General features: G+C 40.8%; 1 protein-coding gene across 1 annotated transcript in view; it reads right to left on the bottom strand.

Annotated features, from left to right (window-relative positions):
• The window catches only part of unc5db (unc-5 netrin receptor Db), a 335,673-nt gene that overhangs the window by 70,988 nt on the left and 245,539 nt on the right, over positions 1-19,146 (bottom strand). Inside the window, 4 exon segments of the mRNA XM_031296590.2 lie at positions 2,783-3,145; positions 7,039-7,224; positions 8,867-8,899; positions 10,793-10,957. Of these exon segments, the coding sequence (XP_031152450.2) occupies positions 2,783-3,145; positions 7,039-7,224; positions 8,867-8,899; positions 10,793-10,957 (747 nt within the window).

The raw sequence follows: 19,146 nt of genomic DNA, 5'->3' as shown, positions 1-19,146 counted from the left end.
CTAAGCTAGCTTTGGCTATGATTCCTGTGAAAATTACACCTTTCACAGCTTTCCTCACGCAGAGACGGTTGCTAGGTGATAGCAACAAAAACAACATGTTGGTCAGACCCCGCACGTAGCTGCCTATTCTATTCGCCTCGGAAAAATATGCTGGACAAAGTTACAGTTCTACCATGAGTTCTGAAAAAAATGTAAGAACTGCGACTGCTTTGGAAAATACTTGTTTTCTTTATTTGCATGTGCCGTTCTGGGGCTTTTTTTATGAAGGTAAATATGGTGCAAAAAGGGAGAGCTTGTAGAATACAATGTGAGAACTTGCAGAACAAAAAATCTGAACTTGTATGTTAAAATTTGCACTTGTAAAAATAAAATTTGCACTTGTAAAAAATATTCACACACATATGATCTGAATTTGAAGTCATACAAAGAAAAAAAACATGAGAGCTTGTAAAAAAAATCTGAACTTGTAAGTTGAAATTTGCACTTGTAGAAAATGTTCACACACCTGTATTCTGAATGTGAAGTTACAGAAAAAATATTCACAAATGTGTAGATTGATATTTACATGAACACAATGACAGCTGCAAACTTATAATGCAACATTTACTCGTATACTTTTTTTTTTACTCTGGTTCATTTTCCATCACAACCACAACTCAGTGATTACAACCTCTCGAATCTGTCACTGCAACTTCACATATGTGCTCTCTCGCATCACAAAGTGGCGAATCTGCGCACCTCGACTTTCACAACACTCTTGATGATACATTTGGTGCAAAACTAATTTGTACCTGTGGACTTAGGCTGTGGAGCTCTGAGCTAACAGAACGGGAAAAGCAGGGTTTCTATCGCCAGATGAGGGACAACTCTGTCTGGCTTATTTATGTAGCATGGAAACTTGGTGGAATAGCATGCTAGCGTTAGCTAACTATCAGCCAGCCCGCTTCTAAATAAATACCTTTTAATTGTCTAAACATTTTTAATAGTCAAACTAAAACACTGGCGGTGAGCTCCACGGCCTGCAGCCGCAGACGGACCGTCATCAGTGGGGATCGACCAGCGTAGTAACACTGCTTTTGCCAGAAAGCTTCGCTGCCGACCTCGACCTGCAGTCGGAGCTCCAGCGGGACACGGAGAGCCCCACATCCGGTAGCAGCGGCCCATCCCCCGGCCATGACCAGAGCTTGCTTTGCTGATGTTGTGCATCCCTGCTAATAATTGCACCCGCTTGGGCAGAAACAATAATTTCTGCAGAATTCATTGCTGCCGAAAATTGCATCTAGGTAGCAAGGAAATGCTACTACAGAGTATGATAAAACATTGATGTCTCTAAACCTTCTAAAATCCTAATCATTATTGATGAACATGACAAAGAGATTTACTATTGCCTAGTTTTTAAACAGTACTTATTATAAAATCATCATTTTCCCTAGTGGATGCAATTCTCGGCAGGGATGCGAAACTTGGCACCTGTTACCCACTGATGACGGTCCGTCTGCGGCTGCAGGCCGTGGAGCTCACCGCCAGTGTTTTAGTTTGACTGTTAAAAATGTTTAGACAATTAAAAGATATTTATTTAGAAGCGGGCTGGCTGATAGTTAGCTAACGCTAGCATGCTATTCCACCAAGTTTCCATGCTACATAAATAAGCCAGACAGAGTTGTCCCTGATCTGGCGATAGAAACCCTGCTTTTCCCGTTCTGTTAGCTCAGAGCTCCACAGCCTAAGTCCACAGGTACAAATTAGTTTTGCACCAAATGTATCGTCAAGAGTGTTGTGAAAGTCGAGGTGCGCAGATTCGCCACTTTGTGATGCGAGAGAGCACATATGTGAAGTTGCAGTGACAGATTCGAGAGGTTGTAATCACTGAGTTGTGGTTGTGATGGAAAATGAACCAGAGTAAAAAAAAAAAGTATACGAGTAAATGTTGCATTATAAGTTTGCAGCTGTCATTGTGTTCATGTAAATATCAATCTACACATTTGTGAATATTTTTTCTGTAACTTCACATTCAGAATACAGGTGTGTGAACATTTTCTACAAGTGCAAATTTCAACTTACAAGTTCAGATTTTTTTTACAAGCTCTCATGTTTTTTTTCTTTGTATGACTTCAAATTCAGATCATATGTGTGTGAATATTCTTTACAAGTGCAAATTTTATTTTTACAAGTGCAAATTAAATTTTTACAAGTGCAAATTTTAACATACAAGTTCAGATTTTTTGTTCTGCAAGTTCTCACATTGTATTCTACAAGCTCTCCCTTTTTGCACCATATTTACCTTCATATTTTTTAGTCTATTATACTTATTTTTGTAAAAAAATAAAAATAAGAGAGGGCGAGATGTGGGGCTATTCATGAAACATTCGGTGCTGTAGCCGGGGACGCCCAGACGTAACGACGCCTCTGGTGTACCACCTTCTAGAGCTGAGAACAGTTTTTTTTGTGCCGACGAAACATAACAAAGGAAAAAGGAAACATAAAAAGCCTTGATGCGCACACAGCAGATCGTTTAACAACAAGCACCAGAAAAGTGAAGAAGAAATGGTGGTAAATGTTAAATGTTGTGTTGCAAGATACTCTGGGAAGGCTGCACCTCATACTAAACAGCGCTGGCTTATGATGGCTTTTATAATGAGCAGTTATTGCAGTCTCTCATTATGGAAACCAAGAGCATAGTGGGAAAGCTATTTTTCATTATTAACACAAAAAAAGATAGAGGCAGTGCTGTTTCTACTAACAGACCCAGTCTGTGCTTTTATCTACTTTCTGTGAAGCTCACCGGTGTTTGGCACCACCAGGCGTCCTCCAGGGTGGCCAAACACGCCGTTGGTCCTCAGCTGCTTTTTTCCAGTGCTGAAGGGCCCATTGAGGGTGAGCAGGCCCTGCTTGCGTCTGTGAGTGGTAATGCTGTAGTCCTGGCTCAGATCCCGCGGGAAGGTCTCGGTGGAGGCTTTGGCGTGGAACTCTGCCCGCTCGGCCACACCTAGTGAAACCATAAAGGAGCTCTGAACTTTGACCTTGATGTCTGGCAGGGGGTCAAATAGCTCTTTGTCTGTGCTGTCCTGGAAGCAGAGGGGCGTGCTGTATGTCCGTCCCACTGTTAAGTTAGGCTGCATCGAGGAGTTGAGAAGTAGGGGGTTGCCTACAGAGATGGAGAGATAGCACAGTCACACAGTCACCTAAAAGCCCTGCTCAAATCACCTTTAATCTCAAGAATTAATACAAATTCCTGGATATACTTAGGTAACATTAATCTAGTTCAAGGTTTAAGAGCCACATATCTGGTTTTCTTGCAGCTGACCAGTGAAGCTCCAATTAAAACAACATGTCCGGGCAGGCAACCACTGCATCAGAGGTAAAGGAGCACAACCTGGACAGAAGGTCCAGGGCTCAGAGCCACGGTCAGAGCGTTAGATTTAATTACCAAGCACACACACAGCTTGATCTCCATCATCCATCTGCTGGAGTCAGTTCCTCTGGACAACGAGTCGTCCTCATGAAGGACAGAAGGGAGGGCCAGGAGGGGTGTAGGTGACTGCTCTGTAAATGAGAGGAGCCCTTCAGCTCCCAGTGTGGACCCAACAGCCTGTGGAGGGGGGTCTAAATCTGTGGCCATTAGATGTGACGACGCTGCCAAACAGAGCGAGGAGCATGCCGCATCGATCTGGCAGACTCAGATGTGCAGTGCCCCTGGACAAGACGTGCCAAGATAACAGTGAAGTCATTGAGTCCTTGCTGCCCAGCTGTTGCCTGGTGAGGGGTACAAGGCGGGAGGCTAATGTTGTTTTATTTTTAGGGAAATGTTAATTACCGGGGGCATTTTGGGGGGTGTTGGTTTTGCTTGTTCTTCAAAACTCTTCTTTTCCTGTTGTTGTTGTCTTTCCAATAGAATTCTTGACACGTCACAATATGGAATATGACCAGAAATGTATTAAATTTTTAGTAACTGCACTCCTATTCAAATTAAATTACAGAAAATAGGGCTGAAACTAATCATAGCTAATCAATATCAATTTATATGTTGATTATTTTCTTGATTAATTAATGAATCATTAAAACTGTTACACATTTCACTTCAGTTTCCTAAACATATTCACTCTACAATGATATCCAACAGAGATAAGCATGCCCTTTTTACTTGACAAATTATTTAAAAGAATAATCAATTATCCAAATATTTGGCAATCATTTGTTGTTGATAACCAAATCCATTAATCTATTAATCATTTCAGCCCTAACAGTTAGTAAATAAGTTTCATTTTAGTATACAATATATATAGTATGTATATAGTATTAATATTGTTGCATGATTGCATCTGCATTACAAATGATACAAACAATAGGAAGATATAATATGGAATAAAATGTTCAGATAGTTGCTAAAAGGATAGTGTCGCTTTGCCAGACCATCCACATGTTGCGGAACGGAGGAGGGTCTGGCCACACCACATAGCATTATGGGATGGGAGAAAAACGTGCTCCAGTTTATTGGCATTTCTTTAAACTAGGGCTGTCAATCAATTAAAAAATGTAATCTAATTAATTACGTACTCTGTGATTAATTAATCTAAATTAATCGCATACATAATTTTTGCCCGGTGCCTTAGCGGTGCTTGAATCGACAGAAAGTTAAGAAAAAGAAAAAAAAAGAAGGGTACTAAACAACAGTCTGCAACATTAAAGAACGGCTTGTTTATTGCTAAGGCCATATGGTCAAAATTAAATGATTTAATAATAATGTAATAACTATAACAATAACTTATTTCACTAGTAAATTGCTGTTGAACAACAAAAACAACCACCAGATGGGAAAAGGGCATTTAACAATAACTTTGGATGTAGGTTACGAGTTTCATTGTCTGTGTTTTTCTGACAACGGCAGCTGCAGATTGTTACATCCTCTACAGGGAAATACAGTCACACTTTACACCGTGTAGCGTTAGCTGTCAGCATTTTAACAGTGTTTAATCCAGCTACTAGCTAGCGGTAGGCTAATGTTAGCTGCTGTCGAGTATAGTGTTAACTAGTAAGCAAGTATGTTTTCAGTTGCTTTCTAAAAGCGTCAACCGAGACTGCAGAACGTAAGTTAACAGGAAGGGCGTTCCACAAGGTCGGAGCTACCACTTCAAAGGAACGATCACCTTTAGTCTTTAAACGAGTGCGTGGGACAACCAGTAGTCCCTGGTTAGAAGATCTGAGAGACCTGTTAGTGATGTACGGATGGAGCAGGTCAGAGATATAAACAGGCGCCTGTCCATGCAATGCTTTATATGTAAGAACTAGAACCTTAAATTGTATCCTAAACTTTATTGGAAGCCAATGTAACATGGATAACACAGGAGTGATGTGTGACATTCTGGTGGACCTGGTCAACAGCCTAGCAGCAGAATTCTGCACTAGTTGCAGACGTTCCTGGGATGACTTGCTAAGACAAGTGAAAATGGAGTTGCAGTAATCAACTCCATGTGGCGGTATTTCCTGCGGCACAGGAGCAATCCCGGAAGTGGCACGTCAAGGATACAGACTACTAAAAGGATAATGTTCTATGAAAAAATGAAAATATGCGTTTTTCATTTCTAAACAGTTAATAGTGACAGCGAACCTACAGGCGACTGCAGATATTTCAGCTCATGTTCAGAGCTGCAGCCAAGTGGGCATTACCCTTCTGCAACTGACATTCGATCACTGCTAAATTTTCTCCCCTCCGGTCGAGTGGAGAATGATCTGATTACCGCTTGAGTGTGCATCTTTAAGAATGGCGCGGGCGAAAATGGAATGGCAGTGGTGAGATGAGAGAAACTAATGAAATGTACCTCAGGTTGAATACCTTGAGGGATAGGTTTGGAATTGGGCCTCTGATTAAAAATCACTCAGAAGGAGAAGTAATGTGGAGAGACAGGGTCAGGTCCAAAGACTCATTCAGTACTCTGCCTTACAGCCGCTCCAGCAGCAGAGAACCATCCGAAAGCATTTAAGAACTCCTTTAAGTATTTAAGATTTTTTTTTCTTCTTGTGATTATAAGGCATGAAAAAGCTACTGATTTGCAATTAAACACACTTTTATTTTTAATTTTAGAAGTGTTTCCTTCCTAGAAGAATTGTTTAATTTCCTGCTTTGTTTATGAAAAGAACGGTTAAATGTTAACAGTGCAATCACGGCAGAAGTAGGTTAATATAAAATGCCTCAACAACTTTCTTCAAAGCAAACTGGGGCTGAGGAAGTGTTCTACTTTTTATGTGGAACCTCGGCCGGACTGATAGAGAGGAAAATGGAAAGGAGTGATTGTGGCCGGTGGAGGGCACAGCAGGCAGGCTGCGGGGAAAGCTGGCCTATTTAAATAGGATTGATGACCTGCTGAATGGAGACCCAGCTCCTACCAGCCCCCTGTTTTCTCACACCCTTCCAATGGCATGACAAGGGGTGGGGCTTGACCAACTCCCAGGCCTAGGGGGAGCCGGGGGCACAGTAAGGGCTCCGGCAGGGCTTCTCACAGTGCTGTCACTGAGGCAAGAATGGATCACCCATCGCCACGATGGCTATCACTTGCGCTAACCCAGAAATGTCAGTGACAGTAATATGAATGCCTGTAGCGAGGCTGGGCGGGACAGCTGCAGTCACATAACCAACAGAAGTTATTGCTGTGCACAACAAAAATGGAATTGATGTTCACTGTTCCATACACCTCACATTTATCCATCAGTGGTTTAGTCCAGTGTAATCTGATGGAGGAGATTGGTTGCCTGACAGTCAAATGTGTGGTCCGCGGGGAGGGGGTGGAGCGATCTCTATCAGATTGATTATCTCCTGCTTCACAATAACAGAGAAGCAGATCTGTCAAAATAGAAGGACAGGTCCTTTCACTGATTATAGAAGTATAAATCCTAAGCATATAGGGAGGCTGTATGCCATGCTGCTGCAAACAAATGCCATCAATCACCAGGGTGGCCCTGTCACAGAGGCCTTTGATGATGCTGCCTTTTGGCCTTGTGGTTGTCAGCGCGTGTCAGCGTGGAGTTGATAGCACTCTCTCTTACCTTGTCTGGTGGTCTTGAAGTTGAAAGACTGGAAACCCCCAGTGAGCGCAGAGGAGTCAATGACATCCTCACCGTACTCGTTGTGGTTCTTCCTGTACAGCATGATGGCTATTACAAGGATTACCACGGCAATGATGCCGGCTCCCAGGCCAGAGTACAGGGCTACATCATTGGAGCTGTCCATACCTGAAGCACAGGAGACATATGAAAAAAGGAGAGCTTCTGTAAATTCTTATATAAAAACAGTATTGAAATAATGGCAGTCTCAAAGAATATCCGGGTGTGTAGCCAGCACAAAATTAATAAAAGCTCAACCGCTAATAAAGGCCGGTTAAAGGAAACCTTAAAAGGGGTGGAATCACCTGTCGTCTGACAACAGCTCACATGGTCAAATTTTGTATAATGTCCATTTCCACCGCATCAATTCAATACGATTGATTCTTCATACTTAATTCCAGTCATTTCGTCTTTGTCGTACTCTCTGAACGATGATAAAGGGGAACTACACCGAACAGAATGGAAGGGGGGGAATGGAACATCTGACATAACTCTTGCAATTCTGATGGAATTAGTGCTTAATACATATACATCATGCTAAATGTATCAAGACAGCAGGTAAACATGAAGGAAGTTTTGAGTTTGCATTAAGTGGGGAACAGGGAAAGGCCAAATTTACACAATGTAAATGTGTTCTTCTGAGATTTCTCAAATAACACACTCCTTTTTTCAATGTGAGTAGGGCAGCATTGCCAGAAAAGAGAAAGGCTTTTTCAAGTGTTTCACATAAAAGTGCTTTGTTTTTGTTGTTTTAATAAAGACCCAGAAACAGGGAGGAGGAGATGGAAGAAAAGCAGTGGAGACAATACTGTTATTATGTAGACATTCAAGGTCAAAAAGAGGCAAGAGTTACAATGTGTTACTCTGGCCCCAGGATGGCAATGAAACAAGAAGAATGTTAAGTGATAAGATGGAGCAGACCATCTGTCTTATCTCTCTATGCTACATTATGCACCGTTACTCTAAACTGTTACATTTCACATTCAAGCTGCTAACATGGAGGGTGATTAGCCTAACTGCCTTTAGACCCACCGGTCTATATCCAATAGCTATGATAGATATCTCAGAGTGCAGGCAGTTGGAGCCCATGCGGTGTAGCCGGTGGTCACCAGTTGTTGCAAAGACCAATCAGGGGGAAATTAATTTAGAGTTTTCCTACCAGGGTGATCACTTGCCAGATACCAGCTTAATGCACTCCCCATTCAATCATTCAAGCTTTCCTTAAAGCCTGCGAAGTAAGCAGGAGGAATGACATTTACACTGTGGCAGGTTAATGAAAGCACTCACGCTAACACTGACAATCACTTAGCCAAGCTTACTCCAGCAAGTGATTGAAAGCCGCCACAGGAATGTGAGGACAATGCCGTAATTTGGTCAAATTAGCTCGTTTGCAATGATTACAACCCATTAATCCTCCGCAACATAGCACATGTTCACTTGTCACAACCAATATATCTCCTGGCACAAAGTAAAAGCACAGCTGTGATGTCATGCTTGTCCATAAAAGTCAGGCACTGAATAATGACATGAATGCTTAATGAGCACTTGTTGGGTTAAAACAGAAGTTGCTCAGGTCAAAGTGAACTAAATGGTGGTAATTCTTGATGTTTCCAGAGTATGTACTGAGAGAAAGCAAACAACTGTCATTCCTTTTTTTTGCTAACTTTTAACTTTAAATAGCATCTCTTTCCCTCAGAATTCCGAGCATTACATATGGCAGTCATGGGGCTCGGAAGTTGAAGATGAAAGAAATCCACAGAGGAAGACTCACTTTGAGGCTTAACATCATGTAGCAGCTTTCGATCTGCAAAGACAGAGAGATAGAATAAGACAAAGAGGAGAGGAAAGTGGTGATTAAAGTCTGAGCCTCGGTAAAGTGACTAAAAAGTGTGGTCTCGGATCCAACAGTAGTGAGGAGCTTTTCTGCTGACTGTGCTCATTGACGATATATACAGTATCTGATCATGGCCAGTCAGGCATAATTACTGCCTTCATATCACCATAGATAAAGGTGGTGAGTTACAAACTGCTCAAAGGCTCGACTTTTTGAGTGAGCTAATAAGTAGACAAGTCCAAAACACATGGTTGATTTATTTAAGAGGGATGAAGTCACACACTTTTCTACCAGACTTTCTCTAAATGTACATAAAAAAAATGTTTTCCCCCAATTTGGGGAAATTGTTGTTATTTTCGATAACTTAAGCTCCTTGTATTGGGGATGATAAAACATAAATGTGTGCCAACTATGATAAATAAATACAGTAATAAACAAATAAAAAACAAATATTTAAAGTCAGCTAAGTTGATGTGGTTTTATAAGTTCCGTTTTGTGCAGTTATGCTTGTTGAAGTCCTCCTGGGGTTCTTTCTTTCAAGTCAACTTGAGGAAATCAACAAGGTAACTGTGCTAGTTTCCTATCAAAAACCTGTCAATTTAGCTAACGCATGACTAAGTAATTAAAAATAATAATGATTAAATTTGAAAGTGGTGTAATATTTATTAATAACAGCTGCATAGTTGTCCATAATGACAAAACTGCTGCTAAATCATGTATTACAATGTTACCATATCTGACCGACAACCCATACTGTTGTCATCGCTACACTAAAGCTATTAAGCTAATGTTAGTCTCACTGACAGGACAAGCTGTTCACAGACTCAAAGCCTTTCGATGATAAGTGTAAACCTATAAATGATATGTTTGTATGTGTGTGGATTTGAAAACTGTTCACTATCTAACAGGGTCTCTCATGCTCAATAGCTGCATACATAGGTGCCGATTTATGTTTTCCTCCGTGGGTGCTCACGGACGCACGCCCTTTAAAAAAAAAAGTAGTCAAAAAATGTTTGCATTTCAGAACCTTAGGAAATGGACAGTGGCCGACCCAAACACACACGCCTATTAACTCGATAATAAAGCTGTAAAGTAGGATCTTTCAACTCAGGACAGTGCCACTTCTCACAAATACAGATAGGATTGGAGATGAAAAGTTTAACTGACACGTAACTGCGATCAGCTTCGTGGGAAATTAAGAATCAATGGCACCGACATAACCAATCACACTATGACAGACGCTCCACTTAGCACCAACTGCAATGTTTAATTTTAAATGAATGTAGCCTTCTAGCAGTCTGGCACACGTGGGTGCTCAGTATTTTACGGTATTGGCGCCTATGGCTGCATACATTTGCTAGCATTGGTCGCCCTACAGCTTATTTAGACACAAGCTATAAACAAATTTGTGCCCCTTGTTAATTGAAGATTTCACTCTTGAAACTAATCGTTCAGCCTATAGTGTACTCATTATTTATACTAGTGTTCACACTAGTGAGTAAAGAATTCAACTTTTTAAGTCATTGCATGTGCATGACCCAAACAGAGCAATTTCATTCCAAACATCACACATCATTCAAGAGTTAATGTCTGCACTTCTTACCCTGTGGCAGATTCTGCATGACATACGATATGTCAAGTGAGCAGCACACAGGAGAAAGAGCACTGACATTAACATGCACTGGACATGTGTCAATCCACAGTGTGATTTCTTTTCAACACACACCTCCTGTTCAAACATGCTTGTGATGATTTGCCATGTTACTGTGAGTGTATACATGATGGTGATAATGATAGGAAAGTGATTACAATAATGATAATGATGATGGTGATAATGATGCCCAGCAGGGAGAAAGGCCTTACTCTGGGTACACAGTCCATCTGTGCAGTTCTCAGTGGCCTCGCTGTTTCCTTCGCACATCTTGCCGCGGTGTCTGGGTGCTGGGGAGTTGCATTCCCTACTCCGCTGCTTCTCGCACTGGCTGCTGCATAGGGTCCATTCGCTCCACTCATCCCAGCTTCCATCAACTGCAATATAAGGACAAATGGGGACAAAGATATTTACAGATATAGTTGTGTTCAGAATAATAGCATTGTGTTTAAAAAAGTGAATAATGCTCAAAATCCTTAAAATAGCTTTTAATTCCATAATATCAATGCATTGGGAAAACTGCACATTCAATTCCAAATCAAAACATGACCAAAATAGATCAAGTTTGTGTTATACCTTTACAGAAAGTGAAGAAAAAGGAATATTAGGCTGTTCAAAAAAATAGCAGTATTTGCATTTTGCACCACCATGCTTTACTGTCTTCACAGTGTACTGTGGCTTGAATTCAATGCATGGGGGTCGTCGGACAAACTGTCTGCGGCCCCTAGACCCAAAACAATTTTGCTCTCATCAGTCCACAGAATGTTGCACCAGTTCTCCTTTGGGCAGTCAATGTATCCTTTGGCAAATTTCAACCTATTCAGTACATGTCTTTTTTTCAGCAATGGGACTTTGCGGGGGCTTCTAGCTGATAGCTTTGCTTCACATAGCCTTCTTCTGATCGTAACAGTACTCACAGGTAACTTTAAGTCTTCTTTGATTTTCCTGGAGCTGATCATTGGTTGAGCCTTTGCCATTTTGGCTATTCTTCGATCCATTCGAATGGTAGTTGACCGTTTTTTCCCACATCGTTCAGGCTTTGGATGCCATTTCAAGGCATTTGAAATCATTTTGGCTGAGCAGCCTATAATTTTCTGCACTTCTTTATATGTTTTCCCCTCTCCAATCAACTTTTTAATCAAAGTCCGCTGTTCCTCAGAGCAATGTCTGGAACGACCCATTTTGCTGAGTATTTCAGTGTGAAATGCACTATAACCAGCATGCACAACATTTGCTTCCTTCCTTCCTTAAATATGGGCCATAATTGACACCTGTTTCCTCACAGAATCAATCACCTCACTAATTGAACACAACACTGCTATTATTTGAACATTCCCCTTTCAATTACAGATTCAATTACACAGAATGAGCAGCATGCATGTCATGACTGTTGGGTCTGTTGGTTTTCTATGACTCTACAACACTTACTAGTAAATTATTTGCCATGTGGAAATATCACTTCTACCAAAAAATTTGATTTATAAGGTTAGAGATGTTGGACTGCTATTATTTTGAACACAACTGTATACAGTGTCTGCAGATACCAAAAAGAAAGACAAAGAGAAGGAGGAGACATGCAAATCATCACAGCTTGATTAACATTCATATGAGATATCTTAAGAGACTTAAATAAGAGAATATTTCAACATTTTGATAACTATGCTATTTGCTTTTTTCACTAAAAAGACAGACAGCAACCTTTTGTTCGCCTGACTCCACTGTTTAAGACAAGCTAGCTTAAACACATCCTGACACAGACATGAGGTCCATCTTGCTCTATTTTACTTTTGAAAAGAAAGCATATAAGGGCATTTCCTAAAATGTTCTTTAAGATAAAGATATTTATGTCAAGATTTCAAATAAACTTCATTTCATTTTCATATTGGTGCATTATATTGCATTAAACATGTAAATGTTTCCTGTTTGGTCATTTTCTCCGCAATAACCCCTGGGCCTGTTTATATAATGGGATTTGATACAAAGCTATGAAACCAAGACAGCCTGTTGCATGCTAATTGCTGGACGTCATTTGATCAAGGAAAAGCTCATCATGCTTAGCTTAACAAATATTGGGAGACCATATGGCGCCTGAAGATTTTTTTGGCAGCAGTTGTTATGCCCATAATACAGCCTTGTGATGTACCACAAGACCTACCCACACTCCACATTTGTTTGTGGTTTCTTCTTAGCTACTTGAAATGCAAATTGTGTTTGTATATTGCAGAGATAATGCTGAGTGCTTCGGAGTTTGACCGTAGTCGCTGGTGAGTGTATGCATATTGTTTCTCCTGACAGTTCCCCTATGACTTGTTGCTCTGATTCTGTTGAATGAGCTCATCTGCCTACTGGTAAACAATAGATACAGTCTGACAAACTGTAAAGACTGCACTTTTAACACCTGGTGGATATTTTCCATAATCCAAGCTTCATTTATTTATTTATTTTTTGCTGCTCACTGCATTCTTCAGTTTCTTAAATTGGCTAGTCACCAGATCCTCATTTATTTGTATTGGTGTCATTTTTGCAGCTAAGAAACTTTGTTATTTCTGTGCCCTATCATTCTTAGTTCAGCCAATGTTTTGGTCTAATCTAATTCCAAACAAACCAAAACATAAATTTTCTACAAAACAAACTTCTGTTAAAAAAGAAGTGACATGTTAAAGTTTTCATGAACTAGCTATAGGTTTAACCCGTCATGTTACATAAACTTGCGATAGTAATTCAATGGACATTTATATATACAACATTAATAAAAAAAGATGGTTTCTTTAGCTGTAAGATCTAATGATTGTACCTGTCAGTTGGTTTTATGCCTCTGCAATGGCAACCTGGTCTTACTCAGTCTCATTACTCTGCAGAGCCAATTAAAGAAACACATCTTCTACAGAACTATGATCTTTAAGCTCTAGAGCCAGGAGAAGTAGACACTTCACTGGTCTGTACATGTATTTGCCCCTGTGAAACTTTGTCATGACGCCATAGGTCAAAGTCATCTTGTATACGGTATAAAACAAAGCAAAAGTCATACTTCTGTTGTACTTTATTGCCTAAATAGCTGCCACTGTGGCAGTAAGATACAGTAAGTTCACAAATCACTTCCTGTCATTTACTTAGTATTTGACAGATGTGAAAATCATAGTCATCCAACACTACACTTATCAGTGACAGGACAATGATTCTTATGTGTCAGGAATCTCAATTTAATCTAAAAAATGTTCTCAACAACATTCATCCGATCAACTTCACACGGTGTATTGCTTGCGACAGAAGTGGAAGATCTACAGGACATATTTATTACTAGTGCGTTATGTACACACTGTGTAGTGTATTGAGAGGGGCCCCCTTATAACTGTTACTCCGTCGAATGGCATGCTGGGTACACCTTGCTCTCTTGGTTGTTCGCTACAGTACCTTTAAGAAGAATGAGACGATGTTACATTGTAGCAAACTCAAACATTTCAAGCATCAGCTATGTAAAATGATTGCTTTTGTTCCCAGAAATAGTCTGGTCCTAAATAGATAGCCATTTGCATATAATCTAGCATTGCTAGGGGACACAACTATCTCATGGCAGGTGTATTGCTCGGGACCCAAGGAAGCACAGTGTTGAGCGTGAAGTTGTTTGGATGAGTGATTCTTCTTTCCCGTTCCAAACAGGCACGTTATGAACAGGTACTGCACTAGTTTTAAAAATAAAATACATTTAAAATGTAAATGCAATATCCCCAAATTATCTTCATATTACTGTTACTCCCAGTGCATGAGACGATGGTAACTGATACATGAGGAGCCAGAGATCACTGATGTCTAACTAGATGTAGATGTCATTGTCACAAATACACAGTGGGACAAGATCTGCATTGACTTAGTTTTGATCATCTGTTCTCTCCTAGCAATTTAATTTCCACAATATAAGCTTAATTTCTATCAGTATTCTCTTCTCCCTTTGCCGTTTCTTGTTAAGTGGCTATGTGCCCTGTCAAGGTGCAGCCTATGACTTAATCCGTCTTTCCTGCTCTCCCTGCACTCAGATGATCATTAAGGCAGTGCTCTGGGCTGGCTTGTCAGAACTGGACGGGTTTGTCAGTCAGCAGTTTAGACAGCTGGGTTCATCGCACCTGTCTGCATCCTCCCATGAAGACATGGATCAGCCCTGATAACAGGCCTTCATCTCCGCTGCATGCTACTTCAGTCATTCTTGTGAGGCCTCCAGGCCACGGTGGTGGCACAGGTCTGCTTATCTCTGCTTAAGTAAGAATTTCCTTTTCCTCTTCTTTTGCACTAGATTGTTTTTTTCATGTGAACTCCACACTGTAAACATTATATACTCTCTCCCACTCTAAAGGCCACATCAAAGGTTGACAGCTTTAATTGGCAGCGGCAGCTAGTTGAAAACTTTGATCCTTACATATCAGGCAGTGTCTAAAAATTCAATTTTTTGTTTCAGGCTAGGAGCCAGAAAGTAAGTTCTAAAAGGCAGACATTACAGCACCTTGAAAAGAAAAAGCTGAGTCAGTGTTATTGATCACCCACGACATCAGACTTATTCCTGCACAGAAATCCAAGGTGGCTGACAGTGTCATTTTCTCTGCCACCTTCATATAAAGATGCATGTCGCTGGTAATTTTTACTACAAAAACTATGTGCAAAAATATAAAGCTTGGGTGTACAAGTTAGTTACAACACAATATAAGAAAATGCCAGTAATTTACCCTTATTGATTAAAGGAATGAAACTTTAGCACTAAAGCCAAGAGCTAGGCAAAAAATTATATTTTTTGAAAAGTACATTATTTATGTGATGTTATGTGGCTGGTACAAATAATTTAAAGCTGGTAGACCCTAATATCAATAGGGAGGTAAAGCATTTTAAGATTAGATGAGAAAGTAGACATTGTTTTTAAAAAAAAAACAAACACATTTTGTTAGCATATATCACATAATCGGAAATAACTAGCAACTAATTTGTGAGCTGTATGACTATTAAAAAAAAGATTACTTCAATACTGGTCTTGGATTACTGACTACTGCCAATGTAGCGGAGTTAATAATTCCACTTGCCATTAAAACCCTTGTATTGTCCTTCGTGTCATGGGGACTTGGTTAGTTTATTTACATTTCATCCAAATGCGTTCGATCGCAGCACGGGTCTCTGGGACCCCCCATGCCAGTTCACGTGAAATGACATCACATAGTACACGGTCACCGGGGGACCCAAAGCTCAACGCCAGGCCAATGCAAAAACGTCGAATAAATTAAACGGGTCCCGGGGACCCAAAGGACAACACAAGGGTTAAAAGGTAACTTTAATTTGGCTAGTAGTTTCCATATGAGACAGGCTTTTTCTGTAACATGAGTGCCATCTATTGGTGCTATTCTGCAGACTTTAGGGTAAATTCCAACACACTATCACCAGTCTGCAGTAGCCTGTTTCATGGTAAGTCGCATATACTGACCTCCACTGTTATAGTTAGGTAAATGTGTTAATTGTGATAATATGTTATGTAGTATATGATGTGCATGTAGTATATCCACACGGGAGGTCTCAAATTTTATATTAGAGACCAGTTTTGTTTTGTTTCTTTTGTCTTAGCTTAAATGAAAAAGCTCACCACGTTGTGCTAGCTTGCTAGTCTGGTTAGCCTAGCTTGATAACCTAACTTTTAGCACTTTGGGGACTGTGTGTGTGTCATTGGGGAAGATGGCGCCAGTGTGTTTGGCTCTCCGTCTCTCGCTGTCAATGCTGTGTGTGTTTGTGCTGTTCGTGTCAATTTCTGTTCAAAACATTGATTCAATATTGGTTTACGATCGCCAAACACTACTGGATTTACGTTTCTCGGCCAAAGATCTAGTAAGGTTTGATCATGGTGGATATAAAATTTTGCCCCCGTTCCGATCGGGAATACCTGCTTGCCTTTGCCACCCTGAGACTCTACATCTCCAGCTTAGGCCTAAACGCTACCGCCGCCGAGGAAAACGCAGCGGTCAGCTGGTGAGGCTGAAGGCCCGTTCAGCGCGTACTTCTGCTTCCTGGACTGAGTATTGAGCGGTGCCTCGACTCCTCGTTTCTTGGCGAGTGCTGGATCCTGTTGACGCCTGGTTGGTACCTGTTGTCAGCCAGGATGAGGTGTTCCAGAGGTCTCCTCGCCCCAGCTGGCGTGGGGTAAATCGGATGAACCTGCGGCAACTGTGTCGGGCTCCTCAGACAATCAGCACTGCAGACTCGCCGGTTTCTGTCAGGATTGGACTGGTAAACGTTAGATCGCTAGCTAATAAAACTTTTATCATTAAGGATTTCTTCACGTCCCGGGGATTGGATTTTCTCTGTGTGACTGAGACATGGCTGAGTGTTGGTGTGTCCAGTGCCTTTTCTGAACTCTTACCGCATGACTGTTGCTGTTTAAACTCCCCGCGAACGTCGGGTAGAGGAGGAGGAATAGCTACTGTTTATAAGAATGTTTATAAATGTAAGAAGTTGTTGCCATCATCCAAGTTCACCAGCTTTGAATTGAGTTTATTTGAGCTGGGTCGCTCTCACACAGCATTGTGTGCAGTAGTCTACCGGTCTCCTAAATACAATAAGGACTTTGTAAATGATTTTTCTGTTTTTCTGGCTGAAATTATGCCTAAATACGATCGTGTCCTTATTGTTGGGGATTTTAATGTTCATGTGTGTTGTCCAGAAAACCCGCTGGCAAAAGACTTTTTACACCTCATTGACTCTTTTAATCTTGTGCAGTCTGTGTCTGGCCCCATGCATGAACGCGGACACACACTTGATATTGTCCTATCTTATGGGTTGCCTATCCATAATTTAGAGATCTGTGATGCTGTGTTTTCTGACCACATGCCAGTATTATTTGAGATTGTGCTTGCCTGTAATACAGCTAAACCGTGCACATGGCACGGCGCTGCCGTATTATTTTAACCCTTCCACTGCAGTTCTCCTCTATTTTCAGTCAGCACTGTGACATACCAGATTCTATATGTAATGACGCAGAGGAGCTTAGCTTATGGTTTCACTCCACGTGCCAAACTACTATAGACTCTGTGGCTCCATTGAAAACTAGGCAATCTAAAACTAAAGTTGAACCCTGGCGGAATGACTCTACCCGTGTTGTCAGACGTGAGTGCCACAGGGCTGAGCGCAAATGGAAAAAGGATAAACTACATGTATCTTTGCAAATGTTAAGGGATCGCTGGCGGCATTACCAGACAAGTTTGAAAGAAGCTAAAAGGAAATATTTTGCTGAAATTATTCTGTCAAATTGTAACAAGCCTCGTGTTTTATTTAAGACTATTGATTCAGTTCTCAGTGTACTGCTAACTGTCTGTTTTGATGCCTCCTATGGTGTATGTGAAAAGTTTCTTCACTTTTTTATTGATAAGGTCACTACCATTAGGGCTCAAATCTCACCTTCGGCTTATGACCCCTCAATCCCTGTCCTCTGCTCTGCTGTCTTTGACAAGTTTGAACCTGTGACTTTGTCTGTTTTACAGAATATTGTTGGGCATTTGAAGCCCTCAGGTTCTTCAAATGATACTATCCCTCCTAGACTTTTTAAGGAGGTTGTTTCTACTACAGGGCCATCTATTCTTGCAGTTTTAAATTGTAGCCTTTCCTCAGGGGTGGTCCCTAAACTTTTAAAACATACAGTAGTGCAACCTTTAATTAAAAAACCTGGACTGGATCCTGCAGATCTGGCAAATTTTAGACCTATATCTAAACTATCCTTTATGGCAAAAATCCTTGAAAAGATAGTTTGCAGTCAATTAATGGCCTTCTTGGATGAGCACAATATTCTTGAAGTTTTCCAATCTGGTTTTAAAATCCTACATAGCACAGAATAGGCTCTTCTAAAAGTTTTTAATGATATTCTTTTAGCTACTGACTCTGTGGATTGTGTTATTCTGGTGCTTCTTGATCTGACTGCTGCTTATGACACAGTGGACCATGAAATCTTGATTTCTCGTTTGGAGCGGTGGGTGGGCATCAGGGGCATTGCACTGAAATGGTTCAGGTCCTATTTGGAAGGTAGAACTTTCTGTGTCAGCTGTGGAGATTTTGTGTCCGCCTCTGCTCCTCTGTCTTGTGGGGTCCCACAGGGCTCAATTTTAGGCCCTATTCTCTTCTCTCTTTATCTACTTCCGCTTGGTTCCATACTTAGGAAGCATGGTATGTCTTTTCACTGTTATGCAGATGATAGTCAGATCTATGTCTCTTAAAAAGAATGAAACTGTTGGTCCATTACTTAAGTGTTTTGATGACATAAAGGCCTGGATGGCTCTTAACTTTTTAAGTTTTAATGAAAGTAAGACAGAAGTGATGTTTTTTGGTGGCACCGCTGGGACCCCTTGTGCTGATCTGGGTTCCTTGAGTCAATATATTAAGCCAACAGTCACTAATCTAGGGGTTAAAATTGACCCTGACCTTAAAATGGACAGACAGATTAGGTCAGTGGTTAAAACAAGTTTTTTTTCATTTGAGGCAATTGGCCAAAATAAAGCCATTCCTTTCTAGGCAGCACTTTGAGACAGTAATCCACGCCTTTGTCACCACTCAGCTG

Source organism: Sander lucioperca, chromosome 2 (assembly GCF_008315115.2).
Source record: "Sander lucioperca isolate FBNREF2018 chromosome 2, SLUC_FBN_1.2, whole genome shotgun sequence".
Lineage (NCBI taxonomy): Eukaryota > Metazoa > Chordata > Actinopteri > Perciformes > Percidae > Sander > Sander lucioperca.
Note: the sequence above shows the minus strand (reverse complement) of the source record. Positions and strands in the feature narration are given on the sequence as shown.